Source organism: Lissotriton vulgaris, chromosome 8 (assembly GCF_964263255.1).
Source record: "Lissotriton vulgaris chromosome 8, aLisVul1.2, whole genome shotgun sequence".
Classification (NCBI taxonomy): Eukaryota; Metazoa; Chordata; class Amphibia; order Caudata; family Salamandridae; genus Lissotriton; species Lissotriton vulgaris.
Window position 1 is genome coordinate 556,728,718 of NC_141696.1, and position 17,486 is coordinate 556,746,203.

Below are 17,486 nucleotides of genomic sequence, written 5' to 3' on the forward strand. Positions count from 1 at the left end.
ACATAGGACTGAGGTCTACTAGGTCTCTATCGAATATACTAAACTTAATAGTGAGTGCCAGCTAGCTCAGAGGTCACTAGAAATGTTCTCAAATTCACAAGAAGGAATTATTTTCTGACAACCGCATACACATGACAACTTTGTTTCCCAAGAATAAGAAATATATGTCTAGAGTTGCGGAAACAATAGATAAGTATTTCACTCAGTCAATCGTGCATGCTTCGTTTCAACAGAGCTTGTAGAGAAATAGAGAGACGGGCGTTTTCAATAAAAATGTTTATTGAACAGTCTTTCTCATACAAGAGAAGTGAACTGCTACAATCGTTAAACAGACTGCAAAGTATAATGCGTACAGCGAGAATAGTATTATAAAATAATACTGTAAAAGCATTGTATGGTTTGTAAGCCATATAAAAATACATACATAAATAACATTGTCTAAAAATACTGAACTGGTGTTTCTAAAATACGTCTACCTCAATGTACCTAACCTAAATCTAGTACGCGGGAAGAAGTAAGTATTCTGTAGCATACGTTTAGTTGTTTTTGCCAAAAATCTACCAAAGGTTTCTCTAGGTTCTAATCAGCTCCATACCTTGGTTTAGAATGAAGGAGGTCTGGTATCTCTGTCTCAGGACTCGATTTCCCAACACCCCGCAAGTGGAGCTTGGAAACACCGGAGATGGATTCTCGGCGAGAGAAAGACAGCCTCTTGATCAGTGCGTCAGCTGGAGAGTCGGCTTCCTTCGGCACTTGATGTAGCGAGCTGCGTCGGGCAAGTAGATAGTCGAACTGCTCCGAATCACCGTAATTTGCTATAGCAAGTGAAGGTATATTTATACCTTGAAGGTGTTTAGGAATGCCATAGATTGACGTAAAGTCGGGCATAATAACGTCAGGAAAGAACTCCTAGGGAATAGTTGTTCTTTGCAAAGTACATGAGTTCTTGGACAAATCAATATTCAAGCAAGGGGAAGTTCCCTAACTGCTTAAGACGATTTTCCAAGAAATCGTTGTGACGTTTTGTACGGGTGGAAGTAGCTATGCCTGTATTTGGTCTACATAGGCTATGTCTAAATAAGGGATTGATTTCTATGCCTATATAAGGGTAATGTGAATTGTACCTATATAAGGGCATGAATCGGGAAAATTCACTCGGAGCTCTAAACGCCACACAACACTCCCTCATGGATTCAGCTAAGGAAGTCATCCCGAAATTGCCTACGGAGGTCCAAGGCATTTTTCTGTGCTTCTGACGAATGCTCAGGCTGCTGCCCATCAAGTAATATAATCTGGGCTGGACATGGCAGACTCTGTGACCAGAGCAATGGAGTCTTCGGTAGCAACGAGAAGCCATGCCTGGTTAAGAGGGTCGGGTTTTTTACAAGATGTTCAGGATACATTGCTGGACTTGCCCTTTGATGGGTCCTGCTTGTTCGGAGCTAAAATGAATTCTGCACTGCAATGACTTAGGACAGTAGGACAACGGCAAGGTCCATAGGACTTCAGACCCAGCCCAGGGACTAGAGACAGTTCCGCAGGTTTCAGCTCTTAAATAAGAACATGTCCTTTCGTAGCAGACAACAACCGCAGCAGCAGATAAATCCACTGTTCAAATCCTACAGGGTAAGAGGCATAGGTCGTCTTGGGACTTCTGCCCGGCAACAAATCTCCTCCTCCTCCTCCTCTGCCTCTCTGATCGTTGTTGCAGCTCCGCCATCTTAGAGCATGCTTGTCCCGTAGGAGGACGGGTGACCTATTTCCTACCTCATTGAAGGTTTGTCACTACAGACCTCTGGGTTTTAAACATCGTAGAAAATGGGTATGCCCTACCATTCCGTGAGTCTCCCCTTCCTTTCCCTCGCTACCAGATCCTTTGCTTGGAAGAGCATCTTCTGCTTCTCCAGCTGAAAGTTCTATGATTGCTTTAAAAGGGTGCAATCGAGATAGTTCCAGAGCAGGAAAGGGGTCAGTGGTGCTACTCCCGGTACTTCCTGATTCCCAAAAAGGATGGTCATTTATGGACGATTCTGGACCTCTGGAATTTTTACTTCAAACAGGAGAAGTTTAAAATGTTGCCCCTGGCACAGGTTCTTTTTGCACTGGAGAAGGAAGACTGGATGGTGTTGATCGATTTACAGGATGCGTATTTTCACATTCCCATTCTGAAGTCTCATCGGAAGTATCTCAGTTTTTATGGTGGGATCTCGGTTTACGGGTCTTCCGTTCAGTCTTACCTCCGCGCGTCGGGTCGTCACTAAGGTGATGGCAGTGGTGGCAGTACATCTCAGAAGGTCGGGGATTCCTTTGTTTCCCTAGCTGGATGACTGGCTACTCAAAGTAAAGTCGCCAGAAATAGTGTTGCATCATTTGCAAGTAACAACACACCTATTGTTCAGCTTAGGATTTTCGATAAATGCACCTAAATCTCCCCTGGTGCCCTCTCAGCGCAACCTGTTTACAGGGGCAGCACTGGACACTTCTGTGAGTCGTGTCTTCCCGCCTCCACAGAGGATTCAGTACTTCTAGACTGTGATTCCACTGTTTCCGAATGCAGAATCCAGTCCTGTAGGTCTTGCGCCTGCTCGGTTGGTTCGCTTCCTGCAGAAGAGGGCCCTCCAGTGGTGCCTCCGCAGGCAGTGGTTTCAACACAACAGAGATCTCGAGGAGTTGGACAGAATCTCCTGATACACTGTAGCGGATCTGCAATGGTGGAGTGTTCCAGGCAACCTGTCTCAAGGGATGTTGTTTCACCGTCCTTCTCGGGTGGCCACAGTGATAACGGGGAGCTCATCTGGGAGATCTTGGGCTCAAAGGTCTTTGTTCTCCAGAGGAAAGATTGTTTCACATCAATCTTTTGGAATTGCTGGTGATACGTTTGACTCTCAAGGCCTTCCTTCCTTCCCTTCGTGGTCAGTTGGTTCAGGTCTTAACAGACAACACTACTGCGATGTGGTACATCAACAAACAGGGAGGAGTAGGGTCATATCTTCTCTGCAGAGAGGCTCTGCGACTCTGGTCCTGGGCTCAGGACCATCAGATTTTCATTCATGATCGCAAATCATCTGGCCGTAGTGCTGAATGTGCATGCAGACAGTCTCAGTCGGCAATTTTCGGCCGATCACAAGTGGCGTCTACATTCGGAGGTGGTACTTCACATTTTCAGGATGTGAAGGTTCTCTTGGTTGGACCTTTTAGCCACTCACGAGAAAATGCACTGGCCATTGTTCTGCGTTCTCCAGTATCCAGCACAGGGGGCATTGAGGGACGCGTTTCACTTGGATTGGGGCTCACAACTTCTTTGTGTCCCCCACTCATACCCTTGATTCCTCGAGTTCTGAGGTCATGTTGGTCGCCCTGGATTGGCCGTGAAGGGTGTGGTACAAAGACGTCCTTTACCTCTCATTGCACCCTCCGCTCCGTCTCCCTCTCAGGGCAGACCTCCAGACCTCCTTTTGCAAACGCTGGGGCAGGTTCTATACCCCAACCTTCAGAGTCTGCACCTTCATGCCTGCAGATTGAATGGAGCAAATGTAGTACTTTTTCTCTCCCACCTGATGTGGTGGACTTTATTTTATCGGCCAGAAGACACTCCACCAAAACTGTCTATGCTGGTAGGTGGGCTAAATTTGTGAAATACTGTGGAGAGAAATCAATTAATCCCTTGATCTCCCATTTATCTGATGTTCTGAGTTTTTCTCTTTCACTGGTGCAACAGGGTAGCATAGTGGAAACTGTTAAAGGTTACTTATCTGCCTTGTCGGCTTTTCTTTGTTTGTCAGATCAGCCCTATTTGTTTAAATCTCCTATAGTTATGCGATTCATTAGGGTTCTCACTACTAGGTTTACTCGCATTGCCTTTGTTATGCCTCTGTGGGATTTGAATTTGGTTCCCATGTTTCTGATGGGTTCACCATTTGAACCTTTGCATTGTTGCCCTTTAAAGTTTCTTGCATTTAAGACTATATTTTTGTAGCATTCACACCAGCGTGGAGGGTGAATGAATTGCAGGCTTTTAGATCCAAGCCTCCCTTTAAACTTTCTATGCGGAGAATATGGTTCTTAGGACCAGAGGTGCTTCCCTGCCTAAGGTGGTCATTCCAACTGGGGCAGTCCATCACCGTACCTACATTCTACTCTCCCCTCACCCTTCTAAGGAGGAGGAGAGACTTCATCATCTGTACCCCAATAGGGCCGTGAGCTTCTACTTGGACAGGACCATGGACTTCAGGCTGGATGATCAGCACTTCATAGGATTTGTGGGCAAGATGAAGGTCAAGGCTGTCCACAAAAGAGTGCTGTCTGGGTGGATAATCATGTGCATTAAGATCTGCTATGCCTTGGCCAAGAAGGAGCCTCCTGAATGTATTCATGCTCATTCTACCAGAGCTAAGTTTTCTTCTTTGGCTTTGGCTTGAGGTGTCCCTGTGGTTGACATATGCAAAGCTGCAACTTAGGCCTCCCTCCACACTTTTGCAAAGCACTATTACTTGGATTCGGAAGTGAATAGGGACGGTCATTTTGCTCTTAATGTTGTTTTTAATGTGTTACAGAATTTTTGGGGATAGGAATCCAGTCACCCTCCTCCGAGTGCAGGACGGCTGGAGGATTAAATTCAAAAGGTGAAGAATCCACAGGCAGATGTAGCCATCAGAAGAACAATTTACTTACCTTCAGTAACACTTTTTCTGGAGGATTCAGTATCTGCCTGTGGATTCCTCTCTGACCCACCCCGTTCTCCGTTGCCTGTATGCTTATACCGAAAATGAATTAATTAATATTTTATCTGATTTATTGCTTGAATCATGAGGTTACTTGGATTTGGGAAATATCTATGATGTAGTATTTCCATATCTGAAAGAGACACGTTAGTAATAGATTCCTTACCTTAGAATATCGCCAGGCGTAAGACTGGATCCGAAAAGTTTTGTTTAGCATTACCCCTGCGCGTCAGTAGGTGGTGTCCTGTGACTCCGTGTCCGTCACTGATGTCGTCAGCGCCGAGACGACATCAGGGAGGGTACTTAGGCGTCACCCATGCGCACTGACGTCGGTTCTTTCTTTTTCCGTACTGAAAGCGCATATCCGGATTGAGCACGTACCTCAGCCATTTTTTGACTACTCTTTTGAGACTTTTGTCTCCTTCTCTTGTCTCCTGGTGCACGTAGGGATGCCCGGATTTAAGTCTTGTGGGTCCTACCGCCGTAACATGTCGGTGGCGGACCCCCACGATGTGTGCCTCTACTGCCTGGAGACCGATCATGACTCCCGAGACTGTTGAGCCATGGCCTAGTAGTGGGAGCAGCGCTGGAAGTTGCTGGAGGTCCGGCATTCCTCTCCCCGCCGCTCCAGGTCTAGGGGCCGTTCACGAGACCGCTCGCGGGACTGGAGCCGTTGCTCCTCGGGCTCGAAGTCTTCGCCTTCAGATTCCGGTAAACGACGCCATAAAAAGAAGTCGAAGAAGCGTGTTCGCTCTCCGACGTCCCCCCGTCACTCCCCGGAGGTGGACGAGGGGGACAGGGGCTCTGCCCCTGCGGTTCCTCTGGAGCTGGGAAGTCCCACGGCATACCCGCTATACCCGGGTCCGTCGGTGACTCCCGAACAGATGCAAGAGTTTCTTGCTGCCATGGACAGCCTTTTTAGGCCCTGGGCTCCCGCCGGCGCGCCTTCGGGCCCTGCGGTCCCGTGTCCAGATTCTGTTGGCCTGGCGGCTCCGCCACTGGCGCAAACCACGGCGCCACAGAATCCAGCGCCGCTGACTCCGGCCCCGGTGCCACAAGGTGCAGCGTCGCCGACCCCAGCACCGCCCTTGGCTCCGCCCCAGGCGCAGCACTAGGTGCCGTTTATCCCACCCCTGCCTGTTTTCTGGACCATTTTGTTCCGGCCTGGGATCCGAATTGGGATATAGCTCCGGCTCTGCCCGGCTGACGCCGTTTTCGGTGCCATTCCCGACGCCACGTGTCCTGGCTCCGGCCCTGCCGCCACGACTGGCTCTCTCTACACTGGACGAGGACCGGGACAGGTCCGAGGATCCCGCATCTTCAAGTTCGTCCACCCAATCTTGCTCGGAGTCACACTGCCGGGACACGTGGCGTCGGGAACGGCGCCGAAAACGGCGTCGGCCGGGCAGAGCCGGAGCTATATCCCAATTCCGATCCCTGGCCGGAACAAAATGGTCCGGAAACCGGGCAGGGGTGGGATAAACGGCACCCAGTGCGGCGCCTGGGGCGGAGCCAAGGGCGGTGCTGGAGTCGGCGACGCTGCACCTTGTGGCGCCGGGGCCGGAGCCAGAGGCGCTGGATTCTGTGGCGCCGTGGTTGGCACCGGTGGCGGAGCCGCCAGGCCAACAGAATCTGGACACGGGACCGCGGGGCCCGAAGGCGCGCCGGCAGGAGCACAGGGCCTAAAAAGGCTGTCCATGGCAGCAAGAAACTCTTGCATCTGTTCGGGAGTCACCGACGGACCTGGGTATAGCGGGTAGGCCGCGGGACTTCCCAGCTCCAGAGGAACCGCAGGGGCAGAGCCCCTGTCCCCCTCGTCCACCTCCGGGGAGTGACGGGGGGACGTCTGAGAGCGAACAAGCTTCTTCGACTTCTTTTTATGGCGTCGTTTACCGGAATCTGAAGGCGAAGACTTCGAGCCCGAGGATCCCCAGTGTGAATCCGAGCAAGATTGGGTGGACGAACTTGAAGATGCGGGTGAACTTAATGTGTCTTCTGACCCAGGGTTTGCCTCTCCTCCACCTACTATGGAGGGTGCTTCCTACACCGTGGTGCTGTGTCGGGCTGCGGAGACTCTCAATCTCGACCTCCCTATGGTGGCCCTTAAAACCAACCGCCTTACGGAGGTGATTCAGACTGCGTCTGCGACATCGGAGCCGCTGCTCCCTTTCAATGAGGCCCTCACCGAAGTCCTCTTGGGCACTTGGTTGCGACCGGCCACGGGGGCGCCAGTGGATAAAAACGTCGCTAGGCGTCATCGCCCGGCGCCTGGTGATCCCGCCTTCTTGACCACTCACCCCACGCCTGAGAGCCTGGTCATTCAGGCCTCGACGTCGCAGAGGGCCTTTCCCACGGCTCCACCGGAAAAGGACTCTCAAAGGATGGAACAATTTGGCAAGAGGTTGTTCTCCTCAGCCAGCTTGGGGCTGCGGTCGGTTAACACTGCCTGTTTATTGGGCCGTTACTCCCACGGAGTGAGGGATTCTGTGGCTCAGGTTTTGGCTCAGTGTTCTGAGGAGGTCCAGGCTGTCCTTTCCCAAGCGATTTCGGAGGGTAAGGATGCAGCGAAGTTTGCCATCAGGTGTGGTTTGGATACCGCTGATTTGTTGAGCAGGGCAAATTCCACGACCGTAGTGTTGTGGCGCCATGCCTGGTTGTGTTCAACTGGGTTCCCGCCCGATGTCCAGGGCTCGCTCATGGACAAGCCCTTTGATGGCTCCCGCTCTGTGGCGATAAGGCCGACAATGCCCTGGAGCGCTTTAAAGACTCTTGGGCCATGCCCAAGTCTTTGGGTCTTTCCGCAAAGACCCCTGCCACGCTTGGGTTTCGTTCCTTTCGTGGCCAGGGCAGGGGCACTCAAGCACGCTCCTCCAACAAGCCTGTGCAGAACCAGCCTTAGCGCGGCCGTGGAATCCGCAGAGGTGGGTCTGGTAACCAGCGCGCATGTCCGTTCACCTCCACCTCCAACACCGCTGCCTCCGCCTCTAAGCCTTCCTAATCCGAGCTTCAGGAGGCACCCACGCCGGTGGTTGGCAGGGTCCGCCACCACCTCCACCACTGGCGCGAAATCCCATCGGACAAGTGGGTGCTGCAGATAATCTGCCTAGGTTACTCACTCCCCTTTCTGTCCTCCCCTCTGGCCATGCCACCTCGGTACCACCGCATGTCGGGGGATCATTTGGCTCTTCTCTGTCAGGAAGTCATGGCCCTCCTGGCCAAGGGGGCCATCGAGTGCGTTTCCGGTCAGGAAGTTGTTTTATTCCCACTACTTTCTGGTCCCCAAGAAGGACAAGGGGGGCCTGTGCCTTCCATCGCTTCCTCTGGAAGGAGAAGTTCAAGATGCTGACTCTGGCTCAGGTCCTGGCTGCCCTGGACCCTGGAGACTGGATGGTAGCGTTGGACTTGCAGGACGCTTATTTTCACATCCCCCTCCTGCTTGCCCACCGGCGCTACGTGCGGTTCACGGTAGGCCAGGAGCATTTTCAGTTTGTCGTGCTCCCATTCGGCCTTACCAGTGCCCCTCGGGTGTTCACGAAGGTGATGGCGGTGGTCGTGGCTCATCTGCGCAGGTCAGGGGTGTCAGTCTTCCCCTACCTCAACGACTGGCTGTTGAAGGCGGGCTCGCCCCAGGAAGTCGCCTCCCACCTCCAGACTACGGCCGACCTCTTGCATTTGCTGGGATTCTCCATCAATGTGCCGAAGTTGCACCTGAGTCGCTCTCAGAAACTCCATTTCATCGGAGCGGTTCTGGATTCGATGATGTTTCGGGTTTATCCTCCCGAGCAGCGAGTCCGGGATATTCAGGTTATAATTCTGCTCTTTCAGCCTCTATCCTGGGTTTCAGTCAGGGTGACCCTCCGGCTTCTGGGCCTGATGGCCACCTGCATCCTGTTGGTGACACATGCCAGATGGCATATGCAGGCGCTGCAGTGGGACCTGAGGTTGCAGTGGGCACAGCATCAGGGCAACCTGTCCGATCACGTCCAGATCTCGGAGGGTGCTGCACGACAGTTGCAGTGGTGGCTCATGAATCGCGATTGGGTCAGTGGCAGATCCCTCTCCTTTCCCCAACCGGAGCACACAGTGGATGACTGATGCGTCCCTCCTGGGATGGGGAGGTCCCATGGGAGAGGCGGAGATCAGAGGCCTCTGGTCTCCGGCCGGGTCACTGCTCCACATCAACCTTCTGGAGCTGCGGGCGATCCGGCTTGCACTGAAGGCATTCCTTCCATCTGTCTTGGGGAGTGTAGTGCTTGTGTTCACGTACAACACCACCGCCATGTGATATTGCAACAAACAGGGCGGGTGGGGTCGTGGACCCAATGTCAGGAGGCTCTGCGCCTCTGGACATGGCTGGAACATCAAGCATTACCTTGGTAGTTCAACACCTGGCAGGTTCTCTGAATGCCAGGGCGGATTAACTCAGCCGCCGGTGCATGGTGGATCACGAATGGCGTCTGAACTCTGACGTGGTGCAAGGTCTCTTTCTGCAGTGGGGAGAGCCTTGGTTAGATCTATTCGCCACCGAAGAGAACGTGCAATGTCATCAGTTCTGCGCGTTGGAGTTTCCAAGGGGGCACTCACTCTGAGACGCTTTTCGTCACAAGTGGAATTGCGGTCTATTGTATGCTTTTCCGCCTATACCACTTCTGCCCAGAGTGCTGAAGATCAGGCGCGACCGGGCCCAAGTGATTCTGGTGGCTCCGGACTGGGCTCGAAGAGTATGGTATCTTGAGCTACTCAGAATGAGCATCGATCCCCCGATCCGTCTGCCTCTTCGGGAGGATCTTCTATTGCAGCAGGAGGGGACGTCCTCTACCCGAACCTGTCCAGCCTCCACCTCCATGCGTGGAGATTGAGCGGCGACAGTTGACACCTTTCGATCTTCCTCCCGAAGTCTGTGATGTCATTCTGGCAGCCAGGTATCCCTCGACCAAAATGGCATACCCCTGCAAGTGGAACAGATTTGTGGCATGGTGCACAGTGAAGGCTGTGGATCCCCTTTCTGCCCCTCTTTCTGAGGTTCTTCTGTTCCTTCTCTCTTTGACCCAGCAGGGCTCTGCTCTGAGCACTATCAAAGGTTATCTTTCGGCCATCGCCGCCTTTCTGCAGCTTCCAGATCAGCCTTCTCTTTTTAAGTCCCCGGTTGTTAACCGTTTTCTTAAAGGCATTACGCATACGTTTCCACCCGTACCTTTCATAATGACTCAGTGGGACTTGAATCTTGTCTTGACTTTTCTGATGTGCGCTCCCTTTGAGCCCCCTTATAACTGTCCCTTACGTCTTCTCACTCTGAAGACGGCTTTCCTGGTTGCTATCACCTATGCCAGAAGAGTGAGTGAGCTCCAGGCCCTTTCTTCCAAACCTCCATTCCTTTCTGTTCATCCGGACAAGGTGGTTTTAAGGACCCGTCCTTCTTTTCTGCCAAAGGTTGTCACACCCTTCCACATAAGGCAGACCATCACTTTGCCCACCTGCTTCCGAATCCTCCAAGGGAAGAGGAGCGGCTCCACCGTCTGGACCCAAAACGTGCGCATGCATTCTATCTGCAGCGTACACACCAGTTCCGGGTGGATGATCAGCTTTTTGTTGGCTACATGGGCGCCAAAAAAGGTCGGGCTGTGCACAAACGGACCGTCTCCCGGTGGGTTGTTCTGTGCATCAAAGCATGTTACTCCTTGGCCAAGAAGGAGCCTCCTGTGGGGCTGCGTGCCCATTCGACCATGGCAACTGCAGCCACTACTGCCTTGGGACGTGGCGTTCCCTTGCAGGACATTTGTCAGGCAGCTACGTGGGCCTTGCTGCACACGCTTACCAAGCTCTACTGCCTTGACAGTCAGGTCCGGAGAGACCGCTTCATTGGCCATTCTGTGCTCCGTGACTTTCTGGTGTAATCTTGTTCGCAGTCCCACCACGGGGATTAGCATTGCTGGGGTATCTATTCTAAGGTAAGGAATCTATCACTAACTTGTCTCTTTTAGATGCACAAGTTACTACTGGTGTAACGATATATCAGTAAGAGACATTAGTTAGTGATAGATTCCTTACCGCCCCACCCATCCTCCCCGTTCTGTAAACTGATTACTAGGGTTAAGGTCATCCCCCTTTAGGGCCCTAGTTTTATGCACCAGTGGTCAGTATCTTGCATGTCTCTGCGTTTCGGCACGGAAAGTCGTGTACAGCACTGACGTCAGCGTGCATAGGTGGCGCCTAAGTACCATCCGTGACGTCGTCATGGCGCTGATGACGCCAGTGACGGATGCTGAGCCGCAGGACGCCACCTACTGTCGCGCAGGGGTGCTGCTAAGCAAAACTTCGGATCCAGTCTGACACCTGGGGATATTCTAAGGTAAGGAATCTATCACTAACTAACGTCTCTTACAGATATATCATTACACAAGTAGTAAGTTGTGCATTTGGTTGTGATTTGTATACTAAGCGTACTTGTGAGAATTTTGTGGGACCACCCGTTTCGCCTTGAAGGCATGGAAAAAATGGGTGGAACTGATGTCAGCACGCTGACGAGGTCTTATGGCTCAGATGAAGGCATGCAGAGTCGCGTGCGGAGCCGTTCCCTTGTGACATCCTCATCGACGTGGGAGAACTGAGGATAAAGGTTTCTGTGGAAATCTGCGCATGGGGTAATACAAAAGGTGAGGAATCCACAGGCAGATACTGTATCCACCAGAAAAAGCGTTATTGAAGATAAGTAACTTTTTCTTCACTCCCACTCTCCTCCTGTCCTATAAGTAAGCCTGCCCACTGGCAATTTAATGTGATCAGGCCCAACCGCTCACATCCCTGTCGACTGGACTACTACGATTTTCCTAGTTCCGCATCACTCATTATCTCTCTTTCCAGGACCACCAACCACCCATGTGGGCCCTATGCCTTCTCTCACTTCAAAATCAGTGGCCTGCCACAAAGGAGGCAGTCTTCATTATTTTATTAAAATGATCCTAAACTGTTCAGAACACAGGAAATGTACTACATTTGTAATGATGCTAAAGATTCTTCTTGACCAAATTTCTCCCTAATAGCTAACTTTCTCTTTTTCTGTTTCCCTGCAGGATTAACTATTACTTTGCTGGAGGCTATCACCCTATGGGATTCCATGTTGTCAACATAATATTGCACAGCATTGTTTCTGTGTTGATGTTTGACGTATTTTCTATATTATTCAATGGCCTTTCATTTCGCTGTCGGGGCAGAAAGATAAATCGTGCTCAAAAGGCCTCCTTCCTAGCATCCTTGCTTTTTGCAGTACACCCAGTGCATACTGAATGTGTAAGTATGTTACATCGTCTGTTTATGTGCAATATTGTTCTATTTAACCAGCGCCAATGATTCAGTTTATAAGAACATGTCACAGACATCTGTTATCCTTTTGATTGTTGTATTATAGCTTAAAATTGTCGTGACAATTTTTTTTTTACCTAAAGCCTAATTGGGTTTAGTAAGAACAAGTCAGTTTGCGAAGAGCTTTCCAAAAGCAAATACCAGAACCTGATTCATCAGGTTTTGTGTAATTTTGCGATTGTAAGTTGCATTTTTGATTATCTGATTTGCCATGTTGCAGATTTAAGTCTAGGGGCTCAACTGCAGGCAGTTTAGAGGAAAACACTGTAAAAGGTAATGATTTGATTTTACCATTTGTAAAGCTCTTGGTTACACTGCCGGTATGTCCCCGCACTAGGATTAAGACTCCTGAGAAGCAAGCAACAAGAAAAGCTATACCTGGGCTTGATAGAATAAGGCATAGATAAAGGCCAAAGATATTCGAATTTAAGGATGAGAACAACCAGGTCTTTAATCCCCTGCGAAAAGTGGTCTCACTGGGTTCGGCTCTCAGCATCAGTGGCAGAGTATTCCACCTTTTGGCTGCAAGGTAGCCAAAAGATTGTGCTCCCATCGTAACTTTTTTAATTCTTGGCGCCATAACCAAGTAGGCTCCTGAAGATCTTAAATTGAGTGCCTGTGTATAGGAAGTTGTCATTCATTGAGCGAAGATACTTCAGGCCCTTATTCCATAGAATCCTGTGACAATAGCACATGGCCTTACAGGTAATCCTCTTCTCCACTGGAAGCCAGTGAGGAGTAGACAGAGCCTTAGAGGTAGATGCTCTTCTTGGGAAGTTCAAGACTAGGCGTGCAGCAGCATTTTGAATACATTGAAACATGGTTAGACCTTTTTTGGACACTCCCAGGTAGACAGATTAAAATATGCGGAACCCAACCAGATGGTATTACAACTCATGTCATTCTGTCTATATAACAAAATAATTTCTTTTGGAGATCAACTATAATTCCAAAAGCAGAACACTGCGATGGGCCAAGCTTCGCCCCAGCTACGCAAACCTGTTTGTGGGCTGGTGGGAGAAGCACGTGGCCTGGGCGGGACACAATGAGGTTTGGGGACAGAAAGTGGCTATCTGAGCCCGTTACATAGACCATATTTTTATCGTCTGGACAGGTTCCCGTGAGGAGTTGGAAGAATATATTGACAATTTAAACACCAATGAAAATAACGTACACTTTTCTAGCACTATACATTCCAATGAGGTTGCATTTCTAGATTTGTTGGTCTATGTAAGTGGAAATCAATTGAAAACTAACCTGTTCCGTAAACTAACTGCGGGAATTGCTATCTTGCATTATACCAGCCAGCATCCACGCTGTCAAGTTAATATCATCCCCTATGGGGAGTTACTCCGCCTATAAAAGAAATAGTATTACAGCAGAAGATTATGAAATGGCGAAAGGTCAGGTTGTGAAACGGTTTAGTCAAAGGGGCTATCCCAACAAATCATTGCAGTCGGCTGTAGGAAGGGCCAACCAACGTAAGAGAGTGGAGCTCCTGAATAAAACGATAAGTGAGAGTAAAGAAGGGCTAACCAGATTAATACTGACATACACCATAAACTCGGGAGAAATACACCAGATTCTTGGAAAGCACTGGAATATCCTTCAGGCAGATGGGGTAATTGGTAAAACAATCACACACCATCAGAGTATCACCTACAGGAGGAATACCTCTCTAAAAAGTCTCCTAGTACACAGCCATTACAGCAACAAAGACAGGGGCCTTGCAGATATAAAAGGTTTTTACCCCCGTTTGAAGTGTAAGGCGAGTAAGAGAAGCAATACAATAAAGGAGTTTCAAGTTCCCGGCAGGGACTCTAACAAGCAGATAACAAAGCTATTAAACTGCAACACAGACTTTGTTGTCTATTGTATGATGTGTCCGTGCAACCTACATTACGTGGGTAGCACGATACACCAGGCAAAAAAGAGGGTCTTAGAGCAAATGTATGCAATAACCAGAAAAGACAGTAGCTATCAAGTTGCGATACATTTTGCAGAGCAATATAAAAGCAATAGCCAACTCCTGAGCTTCTTTTGTATAGATCAGGTATTTACTCTGAACGGAGGAGGTGATAGGGTAAGGGTTCTGCGACAACTGGAGTCAAAGTACATTATCGAACTTTGAACTTTGGTCCCGTATAGACTTAATAGTGAAGAGGAACTATGGGTTCACATTGGTTAGGGTAAACTGATTGTTAACGAATGAGTTAAATTTGACAATGAAGGTTCGGTATCTTTATATACATTTTATTGTATTTCTAGATTAGTATAATGTTGTTTTCTCTCCTTCTCTTCCCCCTTTTCCGCTCTCCCTTCTTTTCCCCCTGCCTCCCCTCCCATCCCTCCCTCATCTTTTTCCATCCTCATCCCTCCATTTTCTCTATTTCCTCACTTATTTACTATGTTTATATTGCACATGTCACTTTGATATTTAGAGGTAGATTAGGAATGGGCTTTGCCCTATCGATAGGGCCTATTGTGGTTAGGGGAAATGTGTAAGATGAATTGTGTCCCAAAATGGGCATGATTTGGGTCACTGATAAATGAGATGGCCTCTTCGCTGGGAGACAATGAATTGTCGAGATTTACCTCATGTGGATTGATGTAATTGTGATATTAAGGCGTATCGCGTAAGAATTGATGATAATAATAATGGATGAATTTATTATTTAAGAAAGTTGAGGTAATACCTTATATGACGTATGTGGGTAAACTGAAAAGATGTACGTAGAATATGGTGCACATGTATTTTTCTTGACCACTCCAAGATGGCCGCAATGTTTTAGATGCAACATTAGTTGTTTGAAAGTCCGTCGTTACTGTTTGTATCATGGTAAAGGAAATGACGTGTATATAAGTTTTGAATAATGGTTGACATCGATAAAGCCCGTCATGGCCGAAACGCGTTTGTAGCTTAGGGGGCAAGAACAAAAAAGTAACTTAAAATTAGGAACTTGAGTGTGCGCCTCAACTTTGTGTGAACAGAGGTTCTGATATATACATTCGACCACTCCAATTAGGGGCAATCAAGAGGACACAGCGGGGTATACTGGGGAGACTATTTATTCACTGCTGGTTGAGACATAATGCATTTTGGCGTCACACGCCTACTTCAGATGCCGGTTAGCTCAGAGTGAACCCACCTCCCCCATTTAAATATTCTATGACTCCCCCATTGGTGGGAGTGATGCTCGTCCCTCTCGATTGCTGTGGCTGTAGTCCCTTAGTAAAGACTCGATCTCCCTGCCTGCAATGTTCATGTGAATACCATCGGCGGAACTGAATTAAGCTAGAAGTGAGCGCTATAGTGCCAAGTAAACGGGGGAGGGGTTGATGCTGCGGGTGCAACCTGTATTACTGTGTTCATGGGCTACCCCGGGTCCCCAACGTCTAGCCCCAATTTCAAAAGTCACGCCTGGCCGGGAATTGTGTGTAATCATCATGGTTCTCTGTGAAGTCACGGACTGTCAGCTGGCAGCAGCCACTTGCCTGGCCTGAACTCGAGGCGGGCCTGGGGTATCCAATCCCTTGGAGAAAATTGCCACAGTTGCCATCAAATCCTCAGGCCACTTGATAAATGGGTCCTCTTTAGCGCGATGATGGCAGCTCGTGCAATATATGTATAGATATATCTCTCTATCTCTCTCTCTCTCTCTCTATATATATATATATATATATATATATATATATATATATATCCACACATCCCAATCCCGAAATATATATATATATGTATATATATATATATATATATATATATATATATGTATATATATATATATATATATATATATTCACAGAAAAAACCATAGGTTATACTCCATATATAGTTAGGAATTTGCATTTACAAAACCTTGAAAATTCAATGAAAAAACCATTGGTTTTAGGCCATATATAGTTAGGGATTTGCATTTAGAAAACCTTATTTTACTCGCATAAAACCATTGAAATTCCATATATAGTTATAAGCGCTAACTATATATCGCGCACCCGCAATCCACTGCTGATGATGTCACATATTACATCATTCATGACATGGTTAGTGACATCACTGATGACATCACTGATGACATCTCAAATGACATCACTGATGACATCACTGATAACATCTCATTTGACATGACTGATCACATCACTGATGATATCATTCATGTGATAATACCATGAACCTCTTCAGACTCTAATATAACCTTAGATACAATCAGTGTAAACAGACAGTCACTCATCCATGGAGTTACTCACACACCTAGTCAGTTATGCCAAAAATCAATCACACCTCCATTTTCTCAACTATACAGTTATACACACCTTACTTATTCAAACATATACTAACACATATTTACTTTACTCTCTTATACAATCTCTGATACATGTTCACAATGATCCATACAGCCACTCACACATTCACTAGCTCTTATGCACAGTTATTTATAGATGTCAACTCTCACATGTACTGTGTTTTACATATGTACTTAATTTGACATGTAGCACTGAGATATCCATTCACTCACTAATACACTCATGCACAGTCAACCGCCCATACAGCTGTTTCCACATGCAGTTTTGAATCTATACATATAGTGAATCAACTACTCACACATCTATGTACAGAGTCACACACCTTCCAGCCACCCATACACACACACTCAGTTTCCCATACAAATACTTGGACAACCAATCAACCCATACAGTTACTCATATAGCTACTGATCAACATATGCAGCAGTTTGTAGAACAACAGATATAATGATGCACAAATTAAAACAGTTTAGTCACTAACCCATGCACTCAGTGAGACACATTTAATCACTCACTCAATCAGTCAGTCATGCACCTAGTAAATCCTTCATCCAGACACTTATATATCCACACATTCATCAATATGTAAAACATATTTTAACTTTACAGAAACATACAGTCACTGGATGTTGTAATCAGTGATGTCATCAGTGATGTCATTTGAGATGTCATCAGTGATGTCATCAGTGATGTCACTAACCATGTCATGAATGATGTAATATGTGACATCATCAGCAGTGGATTGCGGGTGCGCGATATATAGTTAGCGCTTATAACTATATATGGAATTTCAATGGTTTTATGCGAGTAAAATAAGGTTTTCTAAATGCAAATCCCTAACTATATATGGCCTAAAACCAATGGTTTTTTCATTGAATTTTCAAGGTTTTGTAAATGCAAATTCCTAACTATATATGGAGTATAACCTATGGTTTTTTCTGTGAATTTCAATGGTTTTTTAATAGCAAACATCAAAAGCTGTCAAATGTCAAGTACGTGATAGGTAAAAACGTTTTCGTGTTTATGCACGCTGATGTGCTTTGAACGCTGCCCCCCCCCCACTCCCCTCTTTTCTCTTAGTAGTACTCTCTCTTTGCAGAT

The 17,486-nt window shown here is 47.8% G+C and overlaps 1 protein-coding gene across 1 annotated transcript in view; it reads left to right on the forward strand.

The window, feature by feature from the left end:
• The window catches only part of TMTC4 (transmembrane O-mannosyltransferase targeting cadherins 4), a 996,962-nt gene that overhangs the window by 236,867 nt on the left and 742,609 nt on the right, over positions 1-17,486 (forward strand). Inside the window, exon 4 of the mRNA XM_086934371.1 lies at positions 11,792-12,008. Coding sequence (XP_086790497.1) covers positions 11,792-12,008 — 217 coding nt within the window. The remainder of the gene's footprint in view (positions 1-11,791; positions 12,009-17,486) is intronic.